The 22,117-nt window shown below is 36.2% G+C and overlaps 1 protein-coding gene across 1 annotated transcript; it reads left to right on the plus strand.

The window, feature by feature from the left end:
- The first annotated feature begins 3,452 nt into the window (after positions 1-3,452).
- LOC149782176 (uncharacterized) lies at positions 3,453-6,191 on the plus strand. The gene has a single exon (XM_089934842.1). The coding sequence runs from the start codon at positions 3,463-3,465 to the stop codon at positions 4,741-4,743; it is 1,281 nt and encodes a 426-aa protein (XP_089790968.1). The 5' UTR covers positions 3,453-3,462; the 3' UTR covers positions 4,744-6,191.
- Positions 6,192-22,117: the final 15,926 nt, after the last annotated feature.

Below are 22,117 nucleotides of genomic sequence, written 5' to 3' on the forward strand. Positions count from 1 at the left end.
GAGAGGCGGGGCAATAGAAATTAAATAAGAAAATATTAGGGGAAAAGGAATATGAAGAAATTATAACAGAAGGATTAAGTGGTTTTATAAAGGCAACCAAGATATTGAAAATGAATGGATTATCTTAAAATGGAAAATTAAAAACAAAACTCTAAATTATTGTAAAAAAGGAGAGAGAAAATAAAAAATGAGCAACAAGAACTTTAAAGATTTTAGACTTGACAGAGATAGATGAGGAAAAACATATAGCACGGAAACTTCTAAATGAGATTTTAAATGAAGCAAAATGATGGAGGATAATAAGAGTGGGGAAATTTAAAATACTTTACAAAAAGGCAAAGGGGTTATATAAGACGAAAGCATTGAGAAAGGGAAGGGGAGTAGAATCTGGAAAGTATACGTGATTGAAATAATATTTATTCACCAAAAGATTATATATTGAAGTGTATAAAAATACTATCAAGATGTACATGAAGCGAAATCATCATAACACAAAGGCATGTATGATGATTTCATCTCAAATGAGGAAATAAAGAATATCAATTTCATCCCTGGCGAAAGAAAAATCGCCAGGGATGGACGGGCTCACCACAGAATTCTATCAGAAATTCCAAAAAGGAAAATAATGAATGAAAACTAACGTTGAGTTGAAAAAGATAGTGATATTCAGACTAATGTTTTAAACATACAAATCGTGATAGCCTATATAAATCAATCTGGTCAAAAAGGTGCTATGATACTCTTTGAACAAGAAAAGGTTTTCACAGATTAGAACACAACTACATTCAACGGTACTAAAACTATGGCTTCGGGAAAAAAATCAGGAATCTACCGAAATCTTGTACACTTGAATAAAAGCGGGAGTACAGATAAACAGCAATCACGGAAGAATTTGATATTCAAGGGTCAGTGAGGCAGGGATACCCACTGTCCATGCTGTTATCTGTAACAGTAATTTTGATCTTGGACACAAAATAAGAAACAACTCGAAAATAGAAGGAATACACATTCCAAATTTAAAACATGAGTATAAAATGCTCCAACACGAAGCTAATTGCAGAAAATTCTCAAGGATGGAAAATAAAAAAGTTTCAAAAACTCCTACATAGCATTGGAAGCTTTGTATGCATACTGGATAATCCATTCATTTTCATATATATATATATATATGAACATCCTTTTAACTAAAATGCTTGAAGTTTCACTGAAATATAGGCATATTAAAGAAATAGTTTTACAATATATCGATAAACTGTGGGGAGCACACCCAGAGAGAGAGAGAGAGAGAGAAACGTTCGAATGGATCGGGAAAAAAAAAGAAAACTGAATATATATAGCAGGACAAAACAACTGGGGATTAACTGGGAAAATGTGTGGAAGTCATGGGCGGGAATTAAATTCCTTAATTATTAATTTCTTGTATATAAGTTATAACTATTGTACTACCATTTTTAGTTTTCTATGTTTGCTTTGTAGCTTTGGTTTACGCAGTATAATGTACATATTTCTATTATTGTTTGCGACTTAGCAAGGGATTAATATTTGTGATATAAAGCTACATTTTTAAGAAATGCTTAGTACAGTAGGATTCTTATCGATCAGGGTTAGGTTTATTTCTGAATCTGTTGTTTTGGAATTATTGTGCAGATAATGCAATCTGTATAACTTACCGTGTATAACGTCATTATGTTTTACCTTATATGCCCGTGTCATGTCTAGTACATGGTATTGGATATATTTTCAGCAGTCTAGAGTGTTTGGAGTATCCAAAGTGTCCATAGTGCGTAGAGCTGTGTAGAGCTGTCCAGAACTGTCCAGAGCGGTCCAGAGTGTCCAGAGTGTCGCGAATATCCGGAGTGTCCAGAGGATCTGGAGGGTCTGGAGTGGCTAGAGTGACTAGAGTGTCTGTCCAGAGTGTCTAGAGTGATCAGAGTGACCCAAGCGTTCAAAGTTATCGGAGTGATCGGGGTCGACGTGGTGCAAGCTGTAAAGCCAACGACAGGAATTAACCTTAGCAGCTGTGAAGCTAACCTGGAGCAGTCGTGGAGCTGAAATTAAGTGTGCTGATGACGGTGTGTATCTCCTTACACATAATCTTTAGGCCGCGAGCTAATTTTGGGGTTCGTAAAACCCATTGTATCTTTCAGGACTGTAAACATGATTTGTGTATCTCTCCCTTTTTGTTTGCATAATTTCACTATCTAAGTGATTTCATTTTACTACATGAGTAAAATTCTACATTGTTTACTAGCTGAGTAAACTATATCCATCTTTTCATTGTGAAATCACTATAAACCATTCACCCCTTGTCTTTGTATTTTGTAAAGTAATTTATTTGTATTTTTCATTATTAAGTCTGTGTGTTCTTATGTTAATCAATCCAGTATTTGTAATATATACAAACACGCATCATTCATAATTAATGGCTCATTCAAGTCATTCATATTTGAAAATTCTATTTATATCATCGTCAAAAGTGTTCTGTTTTGAATCCGGAAAACGCACCCGGTTATCTTGTTACAGTGGGAATGGTGCTTGTAGCCTCTATCGATGATGGCATTTGTTATAGTGAATGTAGCCGGTATCGATGATGGCGATCGTTATAGTGAATGTTGCCGGTATCGATGATGGTGGTGGGCAGGATGTTTGAAGCCGGTTTTGATGGTGGTGGTGGTTTCTGTGAATATAGCCCATATCGGTGATTGTGGTGGTTATGGTGAATGTAGCCGATATCGATGATGGTGATGGCTATGGTGAATTAGCATGTGTCGATGATGGTGGTGGTTTATGTGAATGTAGCCGATATTGATGATGGTGGTGGTTTCTGTGAATATATCCGATATCGATGATATTGGTGGTTATTGTGAATGTAGCCGGTTGATGATGGTGGTGGTTATTTTGAATGTAGCCGATATCGATGATGATGATGGTTATGGTGCATTAGCATGTTTCGATGATGGTGGTGGTTTCTGTGAATGTAGCCGATATCGATGATAGTGGTGTTTATTGTGAATGTAGCCGGTGTTGATCATGGTGGTGGTTTCTGTGAATGTAGCCGATGTCGATGATGGTTGTGGTTTCTGTGAATATAGCCGATATCGATGATGGTGTTAGTTTCTGTGAATGTAGCCGGCATTGATGATGATGACGGTTATGGTGAATGTATTCCTCAAGAGCATTGGCGTACTCGTAATTAATTAACTCTTTTATGGTATTATAAAATCTGTATTATTTTGTTGGCAAGATTTATATTGTCTCGTACTAATGCTCTAGTCTGAACATTATGGAAGTGTGTTCGGGCATATACGAAATAAACTATATCTCATTTCAACCCATGATAACCTCGTTTGGAAGTCAGCGCTCTGTAGGTATATATTAGGCATATGGCTGCAAGTTTGCAATGCACTTGCGTCAAAGATGGCATCAGAGCAAGACGTATATACAGTTGACATTACAGATGTAATGTATTATCCGTTCAGAGCTGAAATGCGTCCGATGCAAGAGGATCATAGATATAGATCCGAAGGCAGCGGTCTCAACGACTTCCAAGGCGGAAACCATGTACCATGTTATGGCTTATCTCCTATGTCAAACACCCAGCCACATATGCCAGATGCAGGTCATATGTGTCATCCGCAGGAACTTCCAATGCATCCGATGCATGGGTATCACGGATATATACCTCGAGGCAACGGTCACGACATCTACCAAAATCAAAACTCTGCACCGTATTATGACGTTTATCCAATGCCCAGCAACCAGTCAAATCTGCCTCCAGTGATCACCAATCAGCCGTATGCATATTCCGGACCAATAGATCCATCAGGCCAATGGAGTTCTCATACACCAGTAGCTGCACCGACTATACACCCCACTAAAGACACAAAACCGCAGACTAAACTGATGATAATTTTCAAGAGAATGATTTCGGTCATTTTCATGCTGGCGGATATCATAATGGCATGGATTCAACTTTCCGAGCTGGAAGAAGCAGGTGGCAACGTAGTATTTAGCACAAAACGAGTGGAGTTCAGTTGCCCTAAATCACAGTCCGCTGTTTTGGTTTATATCTTTGTTTTATGTTTAAGTACTCTGTACACCATATTACAAATCATCAACCTCATTGGAGAAACGATATATGAAGTAACTGGAGAAAACGAAGTAACTGGAAAAAATGAAGTAACAGGACAAAATGAAGTAAATGGACAAAATCATGTAACTAGAAAAAAGTGTGGAATAAAGCGTGGTTATCGGTTCGTTCATGGTTTTAACGAAGTTGTCATGAAAGTCTCAGTCAAGGACATTCCGCAGGCCCTTTTGATGATTATTGCTACATCTAACAGCTGTGTATGCACCGTTCCCTCTGAAAGATGGGCAAAACTTATCGGAAGCTATTTCGTCGCAAGATTGTCTTCTTGCATCCGGACGGGAACCTGCAGACAGGAGGTAAAGGAGTATAAGTGCAACGGTGAATGCTGTTGCTGCTGTGGCGGTAAATGTTGTCCCGATGAATATGGCTATATGTGCTATTTGTGTTACTTGCCCATTTGTACCAAAGAATTCAAACCATGCGTGCCTGTCCTCATTTGCACGTACTTAGGTTGCTGCAAAAATGGATGCTTCAACTTTGAACCTGGCGATAAAGATCCAAAGTTTGCCCTAGATATATTAGATAAGCTGTATCACTACCAGACTATTCTAATGATAGCAAATATTATTGTAATGCTTTTGAAATGCCACTAAAAATAATGCGTTTGAATACCAGACTGATGAACATTCACCTCCCCCTTCCTGTATATATCTATCCTCTTCTCACAAGCTAAATTTCCTTTACCATGATTTCAACATCAGTATTGTTTTTATTTAATGTTATTTTGCATTAAATAATCTGACAATAACTTATCCCAATGAACGTTTTTAGCATGATATGAAATATATTATATTGATACATGGCAATTGCCAGTTTATCTGTTTCTCGGGAAAAACCCCGGGTCAATCAAAAAGGGATGGTGAGATTACTTGTTGCCGACTCTCCGTCATAGTGGCATTTCCATCAATACGGCATATGAAAGAGGAAACATAATTTAGAATGGTATTGGTGTGATTACACTCACGTCTTTGTTTGCGTGACTGGTACTCAGATAAAGTGGGAAATACTGCCTTTTCAGTGTGTGTAATTAATTACATATTGTAAGAAATCTTTCTTGTTGATATTGCATCGAAATATTTTTTGTAGACACTGTAAGATCCTACAGATATGACTCAATTGTTTGTTATGATAACACATAAAATGTATAGGTACGGTCAAAAGAAAGAACAAAAGAAAACCGAAACATAACTAGCAAAAAGAGTATATAAAAAAACTGAACTTAAGTTTCTTGGTAAATAATGTAGCATCTTTTATTGCTATCTCACTTTTAAGAGCCCGCAATAAATAGAACATAAACTACGCATATAGCGTTTTGGAAACAACATTGCTGATATTAGGAATCAAAACGTACACTTTACTTATGGGCTGCAAAGCGACAACAACAAAAAAAAAATGGTTTCAGTGTATATTTCAGTGGTTTTGAATCCCCGTTGTAAGAGAGTTACCTTTCCTTTCAAAAGATACTACAGTACTAATATCTACCAATGCGGCTGATATCAGAGTGTCTGACAAATATATCTTAAAATGAAAGTAAATTCAAAACGGAAAATATAGTACCTTAGGAATCTAAGTTTGAATAAAAAATATTACCTGCACAGCATACTTAATTTATCACCATCAATTCTTTTCACTTTTACAATATGCAGATTTGGATAAAATTCTATGCATGAATATAACTTTTTATTAAACACAAATATGCCCCTCCCCCCCCCCCCCCACCGCCCACACAAAAACACATAAGCTAAGGTAATCTTTGAGTGTAATTATTAGCACATAATTATAATGGTGTTTATAATTATACGAATATCATGTCAGTCAGCCTTAATTAGTACATCTGTATTCAGTCAGCACTGCCAAAGAGAGTCTTTTCAGAGACGGTCATTTGTGTCAATCGGCCTTATTTACCTACTTGTTAAGTCAGACACTGCCAGAGAGAGGGCTTTTGGTTTAAATTGTGTCAGTCAATGTAACTTACTGCATATCCATTTAGTCATGATCGTCTGACTTGGTGGCGTTCCGAAAGAGTAATTGATGTTATAAATAAGAGTCCTGGAATGATTTAAATATTACACATGCTCTGGTTTAAGTGTGAAAATGTATCATGTGCTGTAGAAACAGATAACAAAATAATTGAAAACATAAAAGGCGATAGACTATAGACTTATAAAAATCAGTTTTGCATTTTCATTATTAGAATAAACAATCAGAACGTGCAGTTTGAGTAAATAGAGAAAATTGTTATCACTGAATGTGTAACTCATTTCTTTGTGTATGGGGTGTTGAATAACGAATACAGGTAAGCAAAACAATATTTAGGTGCAATAAGTGTTAACGTCTTAGCAAGCTCTCTCTCTCTCTCTCTCTCTCTCGACCGATCGATCGATAGGAGTGTTAAAATATTTGGCGGTTAATGTTAATCTTGATTGGCTAAGGTGAGTGTTCCCTGACGAAATTCTAAGGAATCTTCTTCGTGACATTAGTCCGTCTAAGTTTTTCTGTGGAATAGGAAGATTCTAGACCGCCTTAGGTAATAGCTCTTCTGGACAATATCATTGTATGACCCTTATTTCAAATGGCCCGAGATTTCCAAAATTTGTCTTGACTTTTCTCAACCCTGTCATTTTCTACACTTAACCGTACGTAGCCCATTTTATACCAAATTTAACCGAGTTGCTTTATACTCCAGCCAATCAAACGCTGGTGGGTACATGTAAAAAACAAAATGGCGTCCATTGTTGTCTAGAAATATTTCAGAAATAAAATTACTTAAATGATTGAAATTTATATGGAAATTATCCACAGTCTTTCAAAAACAAATCTGATAAACTCATATGAAACGCCTTTTATTATAGTGATGTTTCGCATGCACAGAAATAGTTTGAACAACTTGCTCTTTGATTGTCAGGATTAAATTTGTTTTCTTCGACACCGTTTCCTTACTTTAACTTACATGTACATGCCCACATGTAAACAGCTCAAAGCTACTCTCCCATACGGGTTTGAAATCCGCCCTGGTTTCCAGAAAATAAGACAGGATGGTTCCAATATTAAATTTCGTCAATATCTTGAGGCAGCATCGCTGTTGAACATGGATTTTCCAACTCGATAAACGATGTTGAAGTAGTTACAGAATTTGATGATGATGCTGAAGCGTCCACCCTTTGTCAGGATTAAATTTGTTTACTTCGACACCGTTTCCTTACTTACATGTACATATCTAGATGTAAACAGCTCAAAGCTACTGTCTCGTATGGGTTTGAAATCCGCCCGGGATTCCAGAAAATAAGACAGAATGGTTCCAATATTAAATGTCGTCAATATCTGTGGCAGCATCGCTGTTGAATATGCATTTTTCAACTCGAGAAACGATGTTGAAGTAGTTACAGAAGTTGATGCTGATGCTGAAGCGTTAGCCATATTTTGCCCACCACCTACTGAGTGGCTATTACAGTCAGCTGACCACCCGCCACGTGATCAAAATTCCGAGCAAATTACGAAGTTCATCGAAGTCTGCGTGAAATGGACTACTGTCATACTCGTCGGCCTGTTATCCCAACGGGTCTTAGATAAAATCCACTCCAGCCCTAAACAGAGTATATCCCATCCTTCAAAATCAGTAATTTATTATGGAGCTTAGCCCATTCGATAGTCTTAATTGTTACATATCAGTTTTACATCGACAAATAAAATGCGAAAATATCTAGAAAATTGTGTACGTGATAAATTTCTTTATGGCATGTTAATTAATATTCATTAGAGTGACACTAACAATTGTCTGTATGTTGTATACGTTTAGTGAGTGCAGTTTACTTGCCATTTCGTTTCAGATTGTGATGAGAATACTGTAAGTGATTGACACGTGCCTTTATTGTTATCCGTAATTTGAAGACAAAGGTGTATTCTCAATTTGTGAAATTCAGGGGTAAAATAAGCTTGTGTATTCCTTAAGATGAATTTTGGAGAGATATCCAGGTTTGCACTGCCTATATATGGCTTGTTTGTGCAAGTGAGAGTCTAGTTTTAAGTGAGTCTATAGATATGGCTTTAGCTCAGTAGGTAAATATGTGTGGAGCTATTTTGAATAGGGCAGTAAGACTAGAGTGGGTAGAGAACAGGATGACAAAATACAGTTAGTCGGTGAATTTAAGTCGATTAGTAATGAGGAGTGAGGTGACGATGTGACTAAGGTATCTGAATGTGTGGAGCTCAGTGTTACAGGATACAAGGCAAAACAAGAGACGGAGCAAGAATAAGAAAGAGAAAGAGAAAAGAAGAGAGATCTCGAGTTGGCCAGACGTCAGGACTAACAAGTAGGCTTTCTGAAGACGGGCGACTGATTCAGATCACCATGCCCATGTTCAACGGCAAGGAAGAAATCTTTGACACATTTTTGACTCAGTTCGAAGAGTTCGCACTTTGTTCATCAGATTAGCACACACCAATGGACTATAAACACATCAGCATTCTTGCATGGGGCCGCAAAAGACGTATACTATAATATGACGCTGAATGATGCCCTGAAGAAAGCGCTACTACGGCATTATGAACTGTTGGCTGAAAGTTTGCAAAATTTCAAGAGTTGTCAAATGAATTACAGAAACTCATGCACGCATACAGGTGCTTTTTGACAAAGTGATCAAATTGACGTTAAAATTGGGTGTAAGCGAATAAAATTTTGAAAGAACTCGTTTTAAGCACGTATCGGAAAGAATTAATCATGTTCGTAGAGGAGCGTGACCTCTTGACCTTAGAAGAATCCTACATTGACTTTGTCCTTGGCGACGCGTTAACGTCAAAGTAACCTGAGAAGGTGGCGTCGTTACTCCAAGACTACTCAAGCACCTTAACAGAACCACCAGGGAAGACGAATGTTACAAAATAATCAATATTTGCATACAGACCCTTCAAGGATATTAGTTTCTGCGTCGTACAGTTATATATCTAAATTTCTTCTGTATACCTGAAAGAGCTCGATAGCCGTGTGGGTAAGGCGTACGGACAAACGTTAAATGTACTAGTGGAAACTATTTCATGTGTTCTAGTGAAGAAACATGCGATATGCATATTATCTTGCGTTCCTGCACAGATGATGTTATAATGGGGGGGGGGGGGAAGCATATGCGAGCATTGAAAAAGACGTCATATACTTGTACAGGTAATTTAAAAAAACAAATTCTTGGTGCAACTCGGCTGGCACATCGAACCTCAAAGTGGTTCGCTTAGGGGGTGTATTTTATTACGAACTCTTAGCGATCCAACAATTTCAAAATTGAAAATTAACCTGGACAGCCCTGAATCTATAAAATTTCCTTTTCGCACTTAGCGATTCACCAGGGGGCATAACGGAAGAAACACATATAAAAATTACCCAAGATACGATATATTTAACGTCATTAAACCGGGTCGTAGGGTACTCACATTAAAAAGCATGTATAGCGATCTATGCTAACACATTAAACCTAACTAAATCATCAATCGTTTCCAGCTGAAACATTGTCAAAGCCGGGTAAGGACTTTCTGCGTTGACAACATATATCCGAAAGTAAATGTACTTGTTAACTGTGTTGGCATCAGCGATAGTAAACTATTGACTAGTTGAGATATAAACACCCGTTGCGCTATACAGATTTGTCCATGTGGTGTTATATATCGATCCCTCGAACTACCAATTGTATATACCACTGACACCACGCATTTGATCGTCCTCGTAAATGAAACCTCCTTATTGCAACTGTATCAAAGCAATGAATTGTGATCTAACAATTCATTGTTTTTCCATATGTTGTCCACTCAGGACCTCAAGATATAACACTGTTAAATGAAAGAGAAACATTTTGGATTTTTGCAGGATTTTGTGTTGACACCGTTTCAACAAAACCCCAAATAGTATCTGTCGAATCAATAAGGTGTGGAATATATCCGACGTTACCGTGAGCTCTTTTTTTGCTGCCAACAACACTATCAACATAAAGGTTTTTGACAAGATCTGATACAGCAACAGGAAAGTATGTTTACATTATTGTATTTGCTACCACGTCGATGGCTCCTGTGATTCTAGCTTCAGTTCGTTTAACGTAAAGAGCATCAGTTGATGTACCTGCGATTGCAAGATAATTATTTGCTGCCGCGTTAACATACAGCTTACTTTTCAAATCAAATGCGGCTACTGGATTATAAGTTGCTGTTATCTTGTTCGACCCCATGTTCAGCGTACCTGTCATTGTGTTGACGGATTTTGCTACTAGTATTGAGGTATAACTGGTGATCATATCACCGACGAATACAATGCACGTGCCAGATATACCAAGCACATGTTTCGATGCGGAATTGGCAAGCTTTTAAAATGTAAAGAAGTATAAAATCAGTCTGTTATCCACAATGAAGGGCAAGGCGTGGATAAATCTACTAACGAAATATGTTGCCAAAAGAACTTCGCTTAAGAAAAAAGTTGAACAAGAACGTGTTGGACAACAACGAACCGCAGATGAAGCTGCTAGACTATTTAAGACAATCACCGAATCTCTACTTGGAAAGTAACGCGGCATCGATAAAATATCAGAGGAAGCTCTAGAAAAATGAAAATAGAAAAGTCTGAGAGTACTACTTGAAGAAGGACAAAAGAAAATTGGCGAGGATATTATTTCAGACTTCTTCCGAACATGAATACGTAAAAACACAGCAACAACAATCGTATGATGATAGTTCAATGCAAAATAAATTCATCGCAAGGAATCAAATTCAACTTGAATAAAATTTAAGCCAGTTCCAGGATGTAATGGCTATAGGATCTGAAAAAATTATTTTAAGTGTAAGACATACAAAAAAACCTATCAGCAAGTTTAAACCAGAATATGCAAAAGACTACTTGGATTTTCTAAAGGAAACTAAGATTAATATCGACCTGACAAAAAGGTTAAAATTGAGCGACGATGAATATGATGATATACCTGAACCTGAACCTTACATTGAGGAATTAGAACATTTTTATTATATGATCAGCGATGAGGGAAAGCTTGTTAGTTTTTCCCAAAGTGTCAACTTTGATGAGAATGTTGTTAATCTTGCGAAAGATCATATGAATGGTAATACAGCAAATAATATATATCGAACAATAACAAAACTTAAACCAAAAAAGTGTAAGACCGCTATAAAAATCGTTTGGAACAGTTTTAGTTGAAGCTTTAATTGAAAAATATTTAAGAAAATGATGAAAAATTATTTTATACTCGTCTGATTCTTATCTCAAAAAAGATCTACCTCAATGTCCAACAACAAGGTAAACAAGGTGAACAAAGTAAATCATATGACTCAGATGTTTCATTTAAATCAATTAAAGGTGAGGATCTTTAAATCGGCAGCTAATAGTATCGGTCTACGAATGCCGATAATCGCATCGAAGGAAGCTGAAAACACTAGCGTATAATTTGACAATGAAATAGTTGAAATACTTGATCATCTGAGATCAAACTGATCTTTATCTACGGACAAGAATTATGTATTACACAGCGATTTGATTCGCTAACGCAAACCGTGAATATGTTTTATCTGCGAAAAATAAATAAAAATGTAAATGAAATTGCTACTTGACTCATCTCAAACAACGTAGAACAGCGCAAACTTTTCAGTATTTTATAATCATGTTATCGAACTTGATCCTTGGAGTCCAAAGCAATATGAGATCAGATTTGTATCCGCTAATGTATGGCACTCTATGGCAAATGTTAAAACTAACGTCAACCATGTTCAAAGCAATATGAGATCAGATTTGTATCTGCTAATATATGCCACTCTATGGCAAATGTTAAAACTAACGTCAGCGATGATTGTACGTTCGGGTTGAAAACCAATGGTGTTATCGAGGTGAAATCTGTTAAGATACCACAAGGCGCATACAACGTCATATATATCAACAAAACAATGACATATCTTATAACCGCTGGCAGTAGTGGTATGTCATCCAATAATTTCGAGATCATTTTGGACTGCAATACGCTACGAATAAGACTAACACTATTACAAAATTCCATTCACATTGTGAAAGTCATATACATGCATTATATTAACATTAGTGAGAGTTGTATACATGCATTATATTCACATTAGTGAGAGTCGTATACATGCATTATATTCACATTAGTGAGAGTCATATACATGCATTATATTAACATTAGTGAGAGTTGTATACATGCATTATATTCACATTAGTGAGAGTCGTATACATGCATTATATTAACATTAGTCAAAGTCATATACATGCATTATATTAACATTAGTGAGAGTTGTATACATGGATTATATTCACATTAGTGAGAGTCGTATACATGCATTATATTCACATTAGTGAGAGTCGTATACATGCATTATATTCACATTGGGGAAAGTCATATACATGCATTATATTCACATTAGTGAGAGTTGTATACATGCATTATATTCACATTAGTGAGAGTTGTATACATGCATTATATTCACATTAGTGAGAGTTGTATACATGTATCATATTCACATCAGTGAGAGTCGTATACATACGTCATATTGCCATTAGTGAAAGGCATATACATGCTTTATATTCACATTAGTGAAAGTCACATACATGCATTATATTCACAGTGGGGAAGGTCGTGTATATACATTATATTCACATTGGGAAAAGTCGGATACATGCATTATATTCACGTTAATGAGAGTTGTATACATGCATTATATTCACATTAGTGAGAGTCGTATACATGCATTATATTCACATTGGGGAAAGTCATATACATGCATTATATTCACATTAGTGAGAGTCGTATACATGCATTATATTCACATTGGGGAAAGTCATATACATGCATTATATTCACATTAGTGAGAGTTGTATACATGCATTATATTCACATTAGTGAGAGTTGTATACATGCATTATATTCACATTAGTGAGAGTTGTATACATGTATCATATTCACATCAGTGAGAGTCGTATACATGCGTCATATTGCCATTAGTGAAAGGCATATACATGCTTTATATTCATATTAGTGAAAGTCACATACATGCATTATATTCACAGTGGGGAAGGTCGTGTATATACATTATATTCACATTGGGAAAAGTCGGATACATGCATTATATTCACGTTAATGAGAGTTGTATACATGCATTATATTCACATTGGGGAAAGTCATATACATGCATTATATTCACATTAATGAGAGTTGTATGCATGCACTATATTCACATTAATGAGGGTTGTATACATGCATTATATTCACATTAACGAGAGCTGTATTCATCCATTATATTCACATTAGTGAAAGTCACATACTTGCATTCACATTTAGTTTGGGTGTACTTATATTTCTCACTTGCTTTGGGGCTAACACATCAAGTATTACATTGTTCATATTTGTTGTGGACGGAGAGAAAGATTAGCTATAAACTTGTGTTTGTATTCTTTTTGTGATAGCAAGAATACAACTTATGTTGGAATTTGCTCTATTGTACTGACAACTTAATTAGGTCAATAGTTTCTACCTGTTTCCATATTACTGTAACAAGATTATAATGATAAACTGTTTTCTTTATACAAGGCATATGTTCAATATTTGGCTCCTAAATTTGTTTCAGATCATACATTGCCATAATTTGTGAAATATACGGTACACACGTTTTAGGCGATACCTTCTTAAAGACTTTATTTCTTTGTCAACTTATTTTGTATATATAGGTCTTCTTTGGAATTGATATAAACACTTTTTACATGTTTCTGTAAATGTTACACTTAGTTGCAGTCGTTATCTTTGGTCGTACAACTAAATGCTGCATACATTTCATTAGTATTTGAGACCTTTTCAATAATAAAATTACAGACAATATTTTCTTTACTCCTACTACAATTTTTGAGGATATTTTCTTTATTCCTACTACAATTGAAAACTTCCGCGAGTTAATCATAGTGACAATATAGCGAATATTACATTCGGTATCAATGTCTCAGCCATTTTGAAAGTTCATTGTTGGAAGGGGATGGCAATATTTTACTCATCTCCTCTTCATACTGCATAGCCATGACCATATAAGGACAGAGAATGCAATATGGCTGGCATGCTACATAAATATTTGCGACTGGAATCAGGATATATCGGATGACTCAACAGCAGGGGCGTGTTATGGGTCCGATGCATGAGTATCACCGGATAAAACCCAAAGCCATGTTAAATATTTTCCCATTGTTAAAGAGAAGTACTGCCCTCACTCCTAACTCCATGGCGTATTTCTAATGGGAAACAGACAGTCAGCTATTTTCTATGGGATTACCTGTAAGTTTGTTCGAGCCAAATCAAGCCATTTGGAGAATAAAATATTCAGAAAAATTGAATTAATAGTTCCTACGCTGAACACACACATATACCTGAGGACATTATTCACAATAATGAAGTATGATTTCTGGAATTTTCGTAGCTTCAGCTTTTCTTTAGGAGTGATTCGTCCCTCCGCTGGTACAAACGCATTCAAATCTATTAAACAAGCAAATTACTTTTCTCTTTCAGAATAACGACTTGCAAATTGAACAAAAACCTAGCTCGATCCAATGTGTATAATGTCATCTTGTGACATGCTTTCTGCGTCTATATGGAATCAACATCAGGGTTATTGTTTTAGCTTAGATCACTTTCTGAGTGCTTTCTTGCTTCTTGTGTCAGATTATATGGTAAATGAAAGTACCACAACCAGTTTCGAAAATCATGTCACTGCGATTTATGTCTTGTACTAACCTTCGTGCCACTACTGCTAGCAAGCTCATCGAACTTAGCATGAGGATGCATCACGAGGACTTCAGTATGTTTCAGATACAACTAAATCACTGTGACCTAGATTTCCTCATGATGTGCTTCATTACAGCTCTTTGTTTTGCTGTGTTTCTTAGATATTACAGTGTCACTTTCCATTGTATTTGGAGCAAACCTAAGAAAAGTGACCATATAGGTAAGGACAATCTTCTCATTCGAAAATCTGCACAGATTTAAATTGCATCCCTTGCAGATCTTTACATCTTTGTTACATTTAGGGCCTATGTATTGTTGAATATATTGAATTTGTTTTATGTCTACTTTTCACTTGGATATATATATATATATATATATATATATATATATATATATATATATATATATATATATATATATATATATGGGTCTAGTGGTGGAATAACGTGTGAACAAATCTCGTCGAATGATATAGACAAACTTGTTCTATAGCACAATTATGACCTACATTTACAAACTATATAGTCTCTATAGAAACTTAAAGACAGAGATAGACGCACATGCCCTAATGGTCGTAAGCGTCCTAAATTCAAACAGTCAGTCTAGACAGAGAACATAATTTATAAATATCATTACCTCACAAAATTTTAAATCTTCACACATGGGCTTCATGACGAACAAGTTAAACAAAAGGCGAGTAGCAGAGCACTTTTCTTTAACTGGCGAACCTTTCAGCGACTGTGATTGCCAACAACCATAACTAGAGTTTCAAATACAAGAAATAAAATGAAACTTACTGGATACGCCACATAACAAAGTTTTAATCACATGCAATAAATTCATTAGCAAATGCTTCCTTATTTTTTTTTTCATTCACTTAACGACAATTACTTTGTTTTGATATGTCTCTTTTGTATTGATATCTTTACCTGCAGGGATTTGTAATTAGAGGACAAGAAATGATCTGGTACGTTAACCTTTCTGCCTATTGTCATTTCTAGTTGCCTCTATTTTGCAATTTACTCTTCAACATGGACTCTGTGAAAGTCGATACATTTAGGGTACTAACAGAAAGAACTAAAATTTTCGAACTCTTTTATGCTACTATTTTACAGTTATATTGTTATAAATATCATAATAAATTCCTTAAAAACACAAACCAGGGCAGTTTTGAAAGGTTTTTTATTTATAGTTATATCTCTCAGTCTGTCTGTCTCTATGTGTGTGTCTGTCTCTGTCTCTCTCTCTGTCTCTCTCTGTCTCTCTCTCTCTCTCTCTCTATATATATATATATATATATATATATATTAATTACGAAAGATTTTCTGCCAGCTTTTACGATGAGGTGGAGAGAGAGAGAAGAGAAGAAAGGAAGTTCAATCCTCTTGAAAGAGGTGTCACTTGATGATGTGGAAAATACAGCTACATGTTGGGGAAGCTTGGCATGAGAGAGTACACGGGTCGAGCTGTAAAGACAAAAGTCTGTTTGAGCCTCTGGCCAGCAAAGCTTTATTGAAATACTCGACATATAAACTTACATTTCAATATGAAACTACAACAAACTCAATTTTCGGATATAAGGAATACGTATAAAACTATGATATTCTTTCACTTACCAACATCATACTTGTATAATAACTGCCGTTTAGAATGTAATACAGATAATTAAATATCGAATAAATTCATTATAGCAAAATAATCTAAAATTCAATATTTCAGACTAATACCGTAATTGAAATATATTTTACTGAATTTATTCTAAAAGGTCAACATATTAAACTCTATTACTTAAAGAGTATTTTATTTCTAAATTAACTATTACTGAGTATGAAGTTGGTAGCGAACGTTGCTTTTACTATAATCAATAATATAATTATAAATTAATATAAGTTCTTCAAACAAATAAACTTTCAGATACATTATATTAAAGAATAGCAAAGAAATATTAAAATAATCTAATGTTTAAACATACTGATGTTAGGTTAACATCTTAACACTACAAATTCTTATAACACTAAAAGTCTTATACTGTGAAAAATTGTACATAGATCATAATCTTACCTGTAAAGACAAAAGTCTGTTTGAGCTTCTGGCCAGCAAAACTGATGTCAGCCCGTGGCTGGGGCTTTATATACCCGTTTCTTAAGATAACGCCAAATATGGCGCGCTCCTAGCTCTTGCGTTGGCCAGAATCTCAAAGTGAGGCTTCGTAGTCTCTTACAGATTATTGTCTAGGTCTATGTACATTATTACGTAGGTACTTCTGCAAGATCAGCACATTTGCCCTCTATAGGAATCTTTGGAATCTGTCTAGTTCACTATTTACGTAACCTAATGAATGTACTTTTTTGTGCTGAGTCTGAGATACAAGTAATGTGTGTATAAGACGGTTCGTACTTGATCATAATAGCGTAATCATTTTTGAATAGTAGTATATAATTGTAACACGAATAAATGGATTCAATCTCAATATATTTTAGTAGAAAATTGCTTCGAATATGATTTATCAATTTACTTCTAATACAATTTAATCAAAACTTACTCTTAATACAATTTAGAGGAATTTTCAATCTTGTCACTTGTACTAAAAAATTCTGTCCAAATATATATATATATATATATACACATGGGAAGCAGTTTCTTCCGACTTAATTGGATACCATTCAGTTACCTCTGATTCCATTCCTTTGTACAGTCGTTCTTCTCTTGTTGTTTGATTTTTTCTTCATCGAATATACGTAGTGCCAATTATGAGATGTCGCGTGCGGAAAGAAGGCGTTACCATCAACAAAACAAACAAAACCAATACGATTCATATCTTAAAGGGCTAGGTAAATCTTATCTGAATAAGGAAAGGGTTGTTTGATCAGTTACTTAATTGTGTAATCATATAAAGTTTGAAAACATTTTATATTTTCCTAGTAAGTCTTCTCTTCTTGGGTAAGAATTATCTAGCCAAAATTGTGGGCAATAGGAGGCGCGTGATCTATATCCTGTAGTTCCCTTTGCTGTACTGAGTGATGTGATCCAATCCCTCTCTCAGTTGCCGGGGGGTGGGGGGTGGAGGGCGTGGGGAGACGAATACAATTTCAGTACGATTTTAAAAGATCTGTCTGAAGTCGATTTGAGGTCAACGTGTTAATAAGATATCGCAAGCAATTGTTTCGACTGGTAGACAAACCAGCTGGACAGAAGCCAAGTAGCAGAAGACCTTTATTTCCCTGCCATGCTGACTGCAGTAGCCGACAACTATAACATAGACGGACACAATAACAGATGCATATAATATAGGCTAGACAGACAAAATAGAACGACAGGTAGGAAAAGATAACGAACAGACATGCAACGAAGTGACAGACGATTGAATCTGCATCGTCCGACGAGACGGTGATGAGCAATTATCGAAAGGTTGGCTGAAGATAATATCGATAGACAAACTCGACATGATGAAGAAATAAAATACATAGATACGTACGTACATGCGTATATATTCTTATATATATATATATATATATATATATATATATATATATATATATATATATATATATATATTTATTTATTTATTTATTTTATGCTAAGCAGTGAATAACTTGATTTTCTAATGAAAATATTATTGATATTTCACTGCAGTGAAAAAATAACAATATTTTTTCACTACCGGAACTACTTTTTGGGGTCAGAACATACTTACCTCCCTTTGATTTTGCACCTTAGCAAATTAATAGTTAATAATTAGCAGATTAATAATCCCTGTCTGTTATCCTTGAAACTTGTAGTTTGTTATTCTGGAAATATCAGTTAATTTTCATCAATCTGATGTGGAACTAATTTTGTGCGCATGTACACATAGCACAGCAGAACATGTACGGTAAACAGCTAACATTACCGTAAGAAATCTTCTCATTCACAGTGTCACAAACTTTAGGTAGCCAACGTATGTGAGCATAAAATAAAAAGAATATTTGCTTGAAACGAGTGAATAACGGATACATTTCATCTCGTGGGTGAAAAGCTCTAGCATTTTCACTCGTGGCTATGCCACTCGTGAAAATACTGAGTTTTTCACCCACTCGATGAAATATATCCATTATTCACTCGTTTCAAGCAAATATCCTCTATATATATATATATATATATATAAGTTTGTATTTTCCGATTCCAAATGTCATCTCAAATTAACAATATTATTGCAGTACCGCGACTTCTTCGTTGTGTGAATTCCTTCTCCCAATGGATTAATACAGTGATATCGCGACATGAGTTTGAGATTTCGATAGTTTCGATTGTTAAGCTCGCTTTTACAACCCAATAATTTGCCACTTTTACAATAGTCGTCACATGCGTGTGTATACAGTACGACATAATGAAAGGAATTTCTAAGGCTAGCATCAACGACTGTGCGTAGCAGAATCGTATGGAGCAAGAGTGTAAATGGTGTTCATTATTTTAAAATGCAAATCATATACCTTTTAGAAGTATAAAGGGCGACAAGGTGACACTGTCAAAATACTACCATCGCAGGTGCAGTCAATTCGGTTTTTGTTTATGCATCGTCATTGTTGTCGCTGTCTACATTTCTCAAGCTATATTCTTTACAAAGACATTCGATGCTGTTCGCTTATTAGCGTACATGATTTTATCATTTGGTCACGTGTGTGTGTGTGTGTGTGTGTGTGTGTGTGTGTGTGATTTGAATTTGTATCGTAGCTTTATAAATTTTTCAGTCATATAGCAAGAATGTCTGTAGTGTGGCAGATTATAGTGATGTCTAGCACTGGGGCAACATGCCGCATATATGTAGCATCATCTCCCACCAAGTATCTTTATTTTGACACCAGGCCGACCAGTCCTAGGAACAACCTCTAAATGCTGAGAACCAGGCGAGGCAGCTGTAGGTACCATTTATATCAGTCTTTGATATGATTCGGTTAGGGTTCGAACCCCCACCCACCCACCCACCACATCCCAGGCGGACTCTTTAATCACTAGGCCACTGGAACGTTCCGAAGCCTCTGAAAAATCGCTGCATTGAAAGTTTTAGCAGGTTTTAAGGAAGCTTTATTTTCGCCCGTAAACATATTCTGAGGCATGTTATCAGGCTTTATATGAGTTAGCATAGCTCGAGAATCTGCAAAACATTGCTTATTACGGGCAACTTCAAAGAGATAACTGTTATGGGGCATGATCTTAGAACAGTGCCAGAAGATTTTTTTGAGGCAAAAACATCATTTATTGCGCACTCTAACAATGCCAGCACCATCAACCAAGTCATGCGAAATAATAAAGACCTTTATTGGGGTTATGCGAACAACGCTATACGATTCATCGGCCTTTGATCGAATTATATCTATCATACCCCGTTGTAAAAGACTAAAACTTTCAAAAATTCCTTTCAAACTCAACCTCATCTATACCAGCATTCATAAGTGCCGCCGATACCAATATAGTAAGTGAGTTCATTTAGATTTAAACCGAAAGCCTAATTCGGACATGTTCATAAACTTAGCATTGAGTTCTTTATTAACTATTTATCTTACACGTTACTTTCACGAAAGAGCTGCCAGCCGTAACGCAGCAAAGCTCTAGTGAGACAGGGCAAACCCACCAAACATAAAGCTGTACCCACAATACAAACCGTACGTCTGGCCGCCATGATTTTGGATTGGGTTGAGCTAACCCCTTTACACACCCTATTACCTTGTTTATACTTTTTTTTACAATGTTCTCTAATAGCTGACCTCGTCACAGTTACAATGCGTGGGCGACATGCTTGGGAAACCGCCTTGCCATATCACTCGCGGCTTTAAAACTCGTTCAGGTAGATAAGCGATCGATATGGCGGTATATTTTCTTTGGCGTCCTCGGCCATGTAGGCCTTCTGCTCCGCAGTTATGGTTCATGATTTGGATCCTTTACTTTTTGCGCTGGATTCGATGTAGCTAAATCTGTGTAGGACTCACACCACAAAAGTCTTGGTTCATAGTTTACAATCCTTGGCTGGGTTTCCGGCAATGTTTGATTCACCTTCTTTGTCGTTTGGAAGCTCTTATAGTTTCTTCGCAATCGTATCCAGGCCCAGCCCTAGGATGTGCGGGCCCCAAGGCAGCAAAAGCGATGAGCGGCCCCCCCCCAAAAAAAAAAACATTACATTGCAGAGTTGATTTCATGAAAGCGCGGAGCCCAAGGTAGCTGTCTCGTTAGCCTTGCCATAGAGCCGGGCTTGATCGTATCCTCTTCTTCTTGTTGTGTAAGAATAATCTCATAATGGGCTGAAAATTTTTAAAACATTCTAGTCCCAGTTCCTCTCTCTATTCCCTGTAATAAAATCTCCCTTTTTAAGCCGCGTATGCTACAACTCTAAAATTCAAAGTCAACGTCTTAGAAATCATTGTTAAGTGTTCTATTTCCACTGTTACGAAGTTTGAAGTTTTACACACGCGGTTTTTTTTATACTTTTTGCCGCCTTTACGGTTATGTCAAATCACATCAGGCGTTCGTTACCATCTACAGTGGTTAGTACACTTGACTTCTACCTCTTGACTATTTTGAGAATGTTCTTGCCTATTTTCAATACCATTTGACGGCTCCACTCGGTTTTTCAACACACTACCTTAAATTGGTTTGTGAAGTTATCATGTCCTGCCTGAATTCGATAGACTTCTTCCAGAAGTCTGGTATTGTGATTGAAGCCCTCATATTCGTACATGAGTAGTGAAGTGGGCCACCCTAGCCTCAATGGGAATTATCATTACAGAGACCCCTGGGCCACTCTAGCCTCAATGGAAAATTAACATGGAGAAAAATCGTGGGCCACTCTAGCCTCAAGGGGAATTTAACATGGGAAATAGTCTTGGGCTACTCTAGCCTCAAGGGGAATTGAACATGGAGAAAAAACCCTGGGCCACTCTAGCCTCAAGGGAAATTGAACATGGGATTTTTTTTTTAAATTTTTTTAAATTTAAATTTAAATTTAAATTTAAAAAAGGGGGTAGGCAATTGAAAGGCTATCTCTTTTCGAGAAATATGGCTGGCCCTGAAAAGGGCCTTTGGGTTTATGTTAATGTATTCATTAACATAAAGGGCACCGCATTGGTCTTCTTCTTGTCCTTAGGCTGCGTCTCACTGTTGGCCCGTAAATCAGCACTCTTTTCAGGCATCCTTGTCTTTCAACGTAGATCCTACGTATCCACAGGCTGGTGTTTGTCCTGTGGACAAC

The sequence above is a fragment of the Sinohyriopsis cumingii genome, chromosome 15 (genome assembly GCF_028554795.1).
Source record: "Sinohyriopsis cumingii isolate HCF-2022 chromosome 15, ASM2855479v2, whole genome shotgun sequence".
In the NCBI taxonomy this organism is placed as follows: domain Eukaryota; kingdom Metazoa; phylum Mollusca; class Bivalvia; order Unionida; family Unionidae; genus Sinohyriopsis; species Sinohyriopsis cumingii.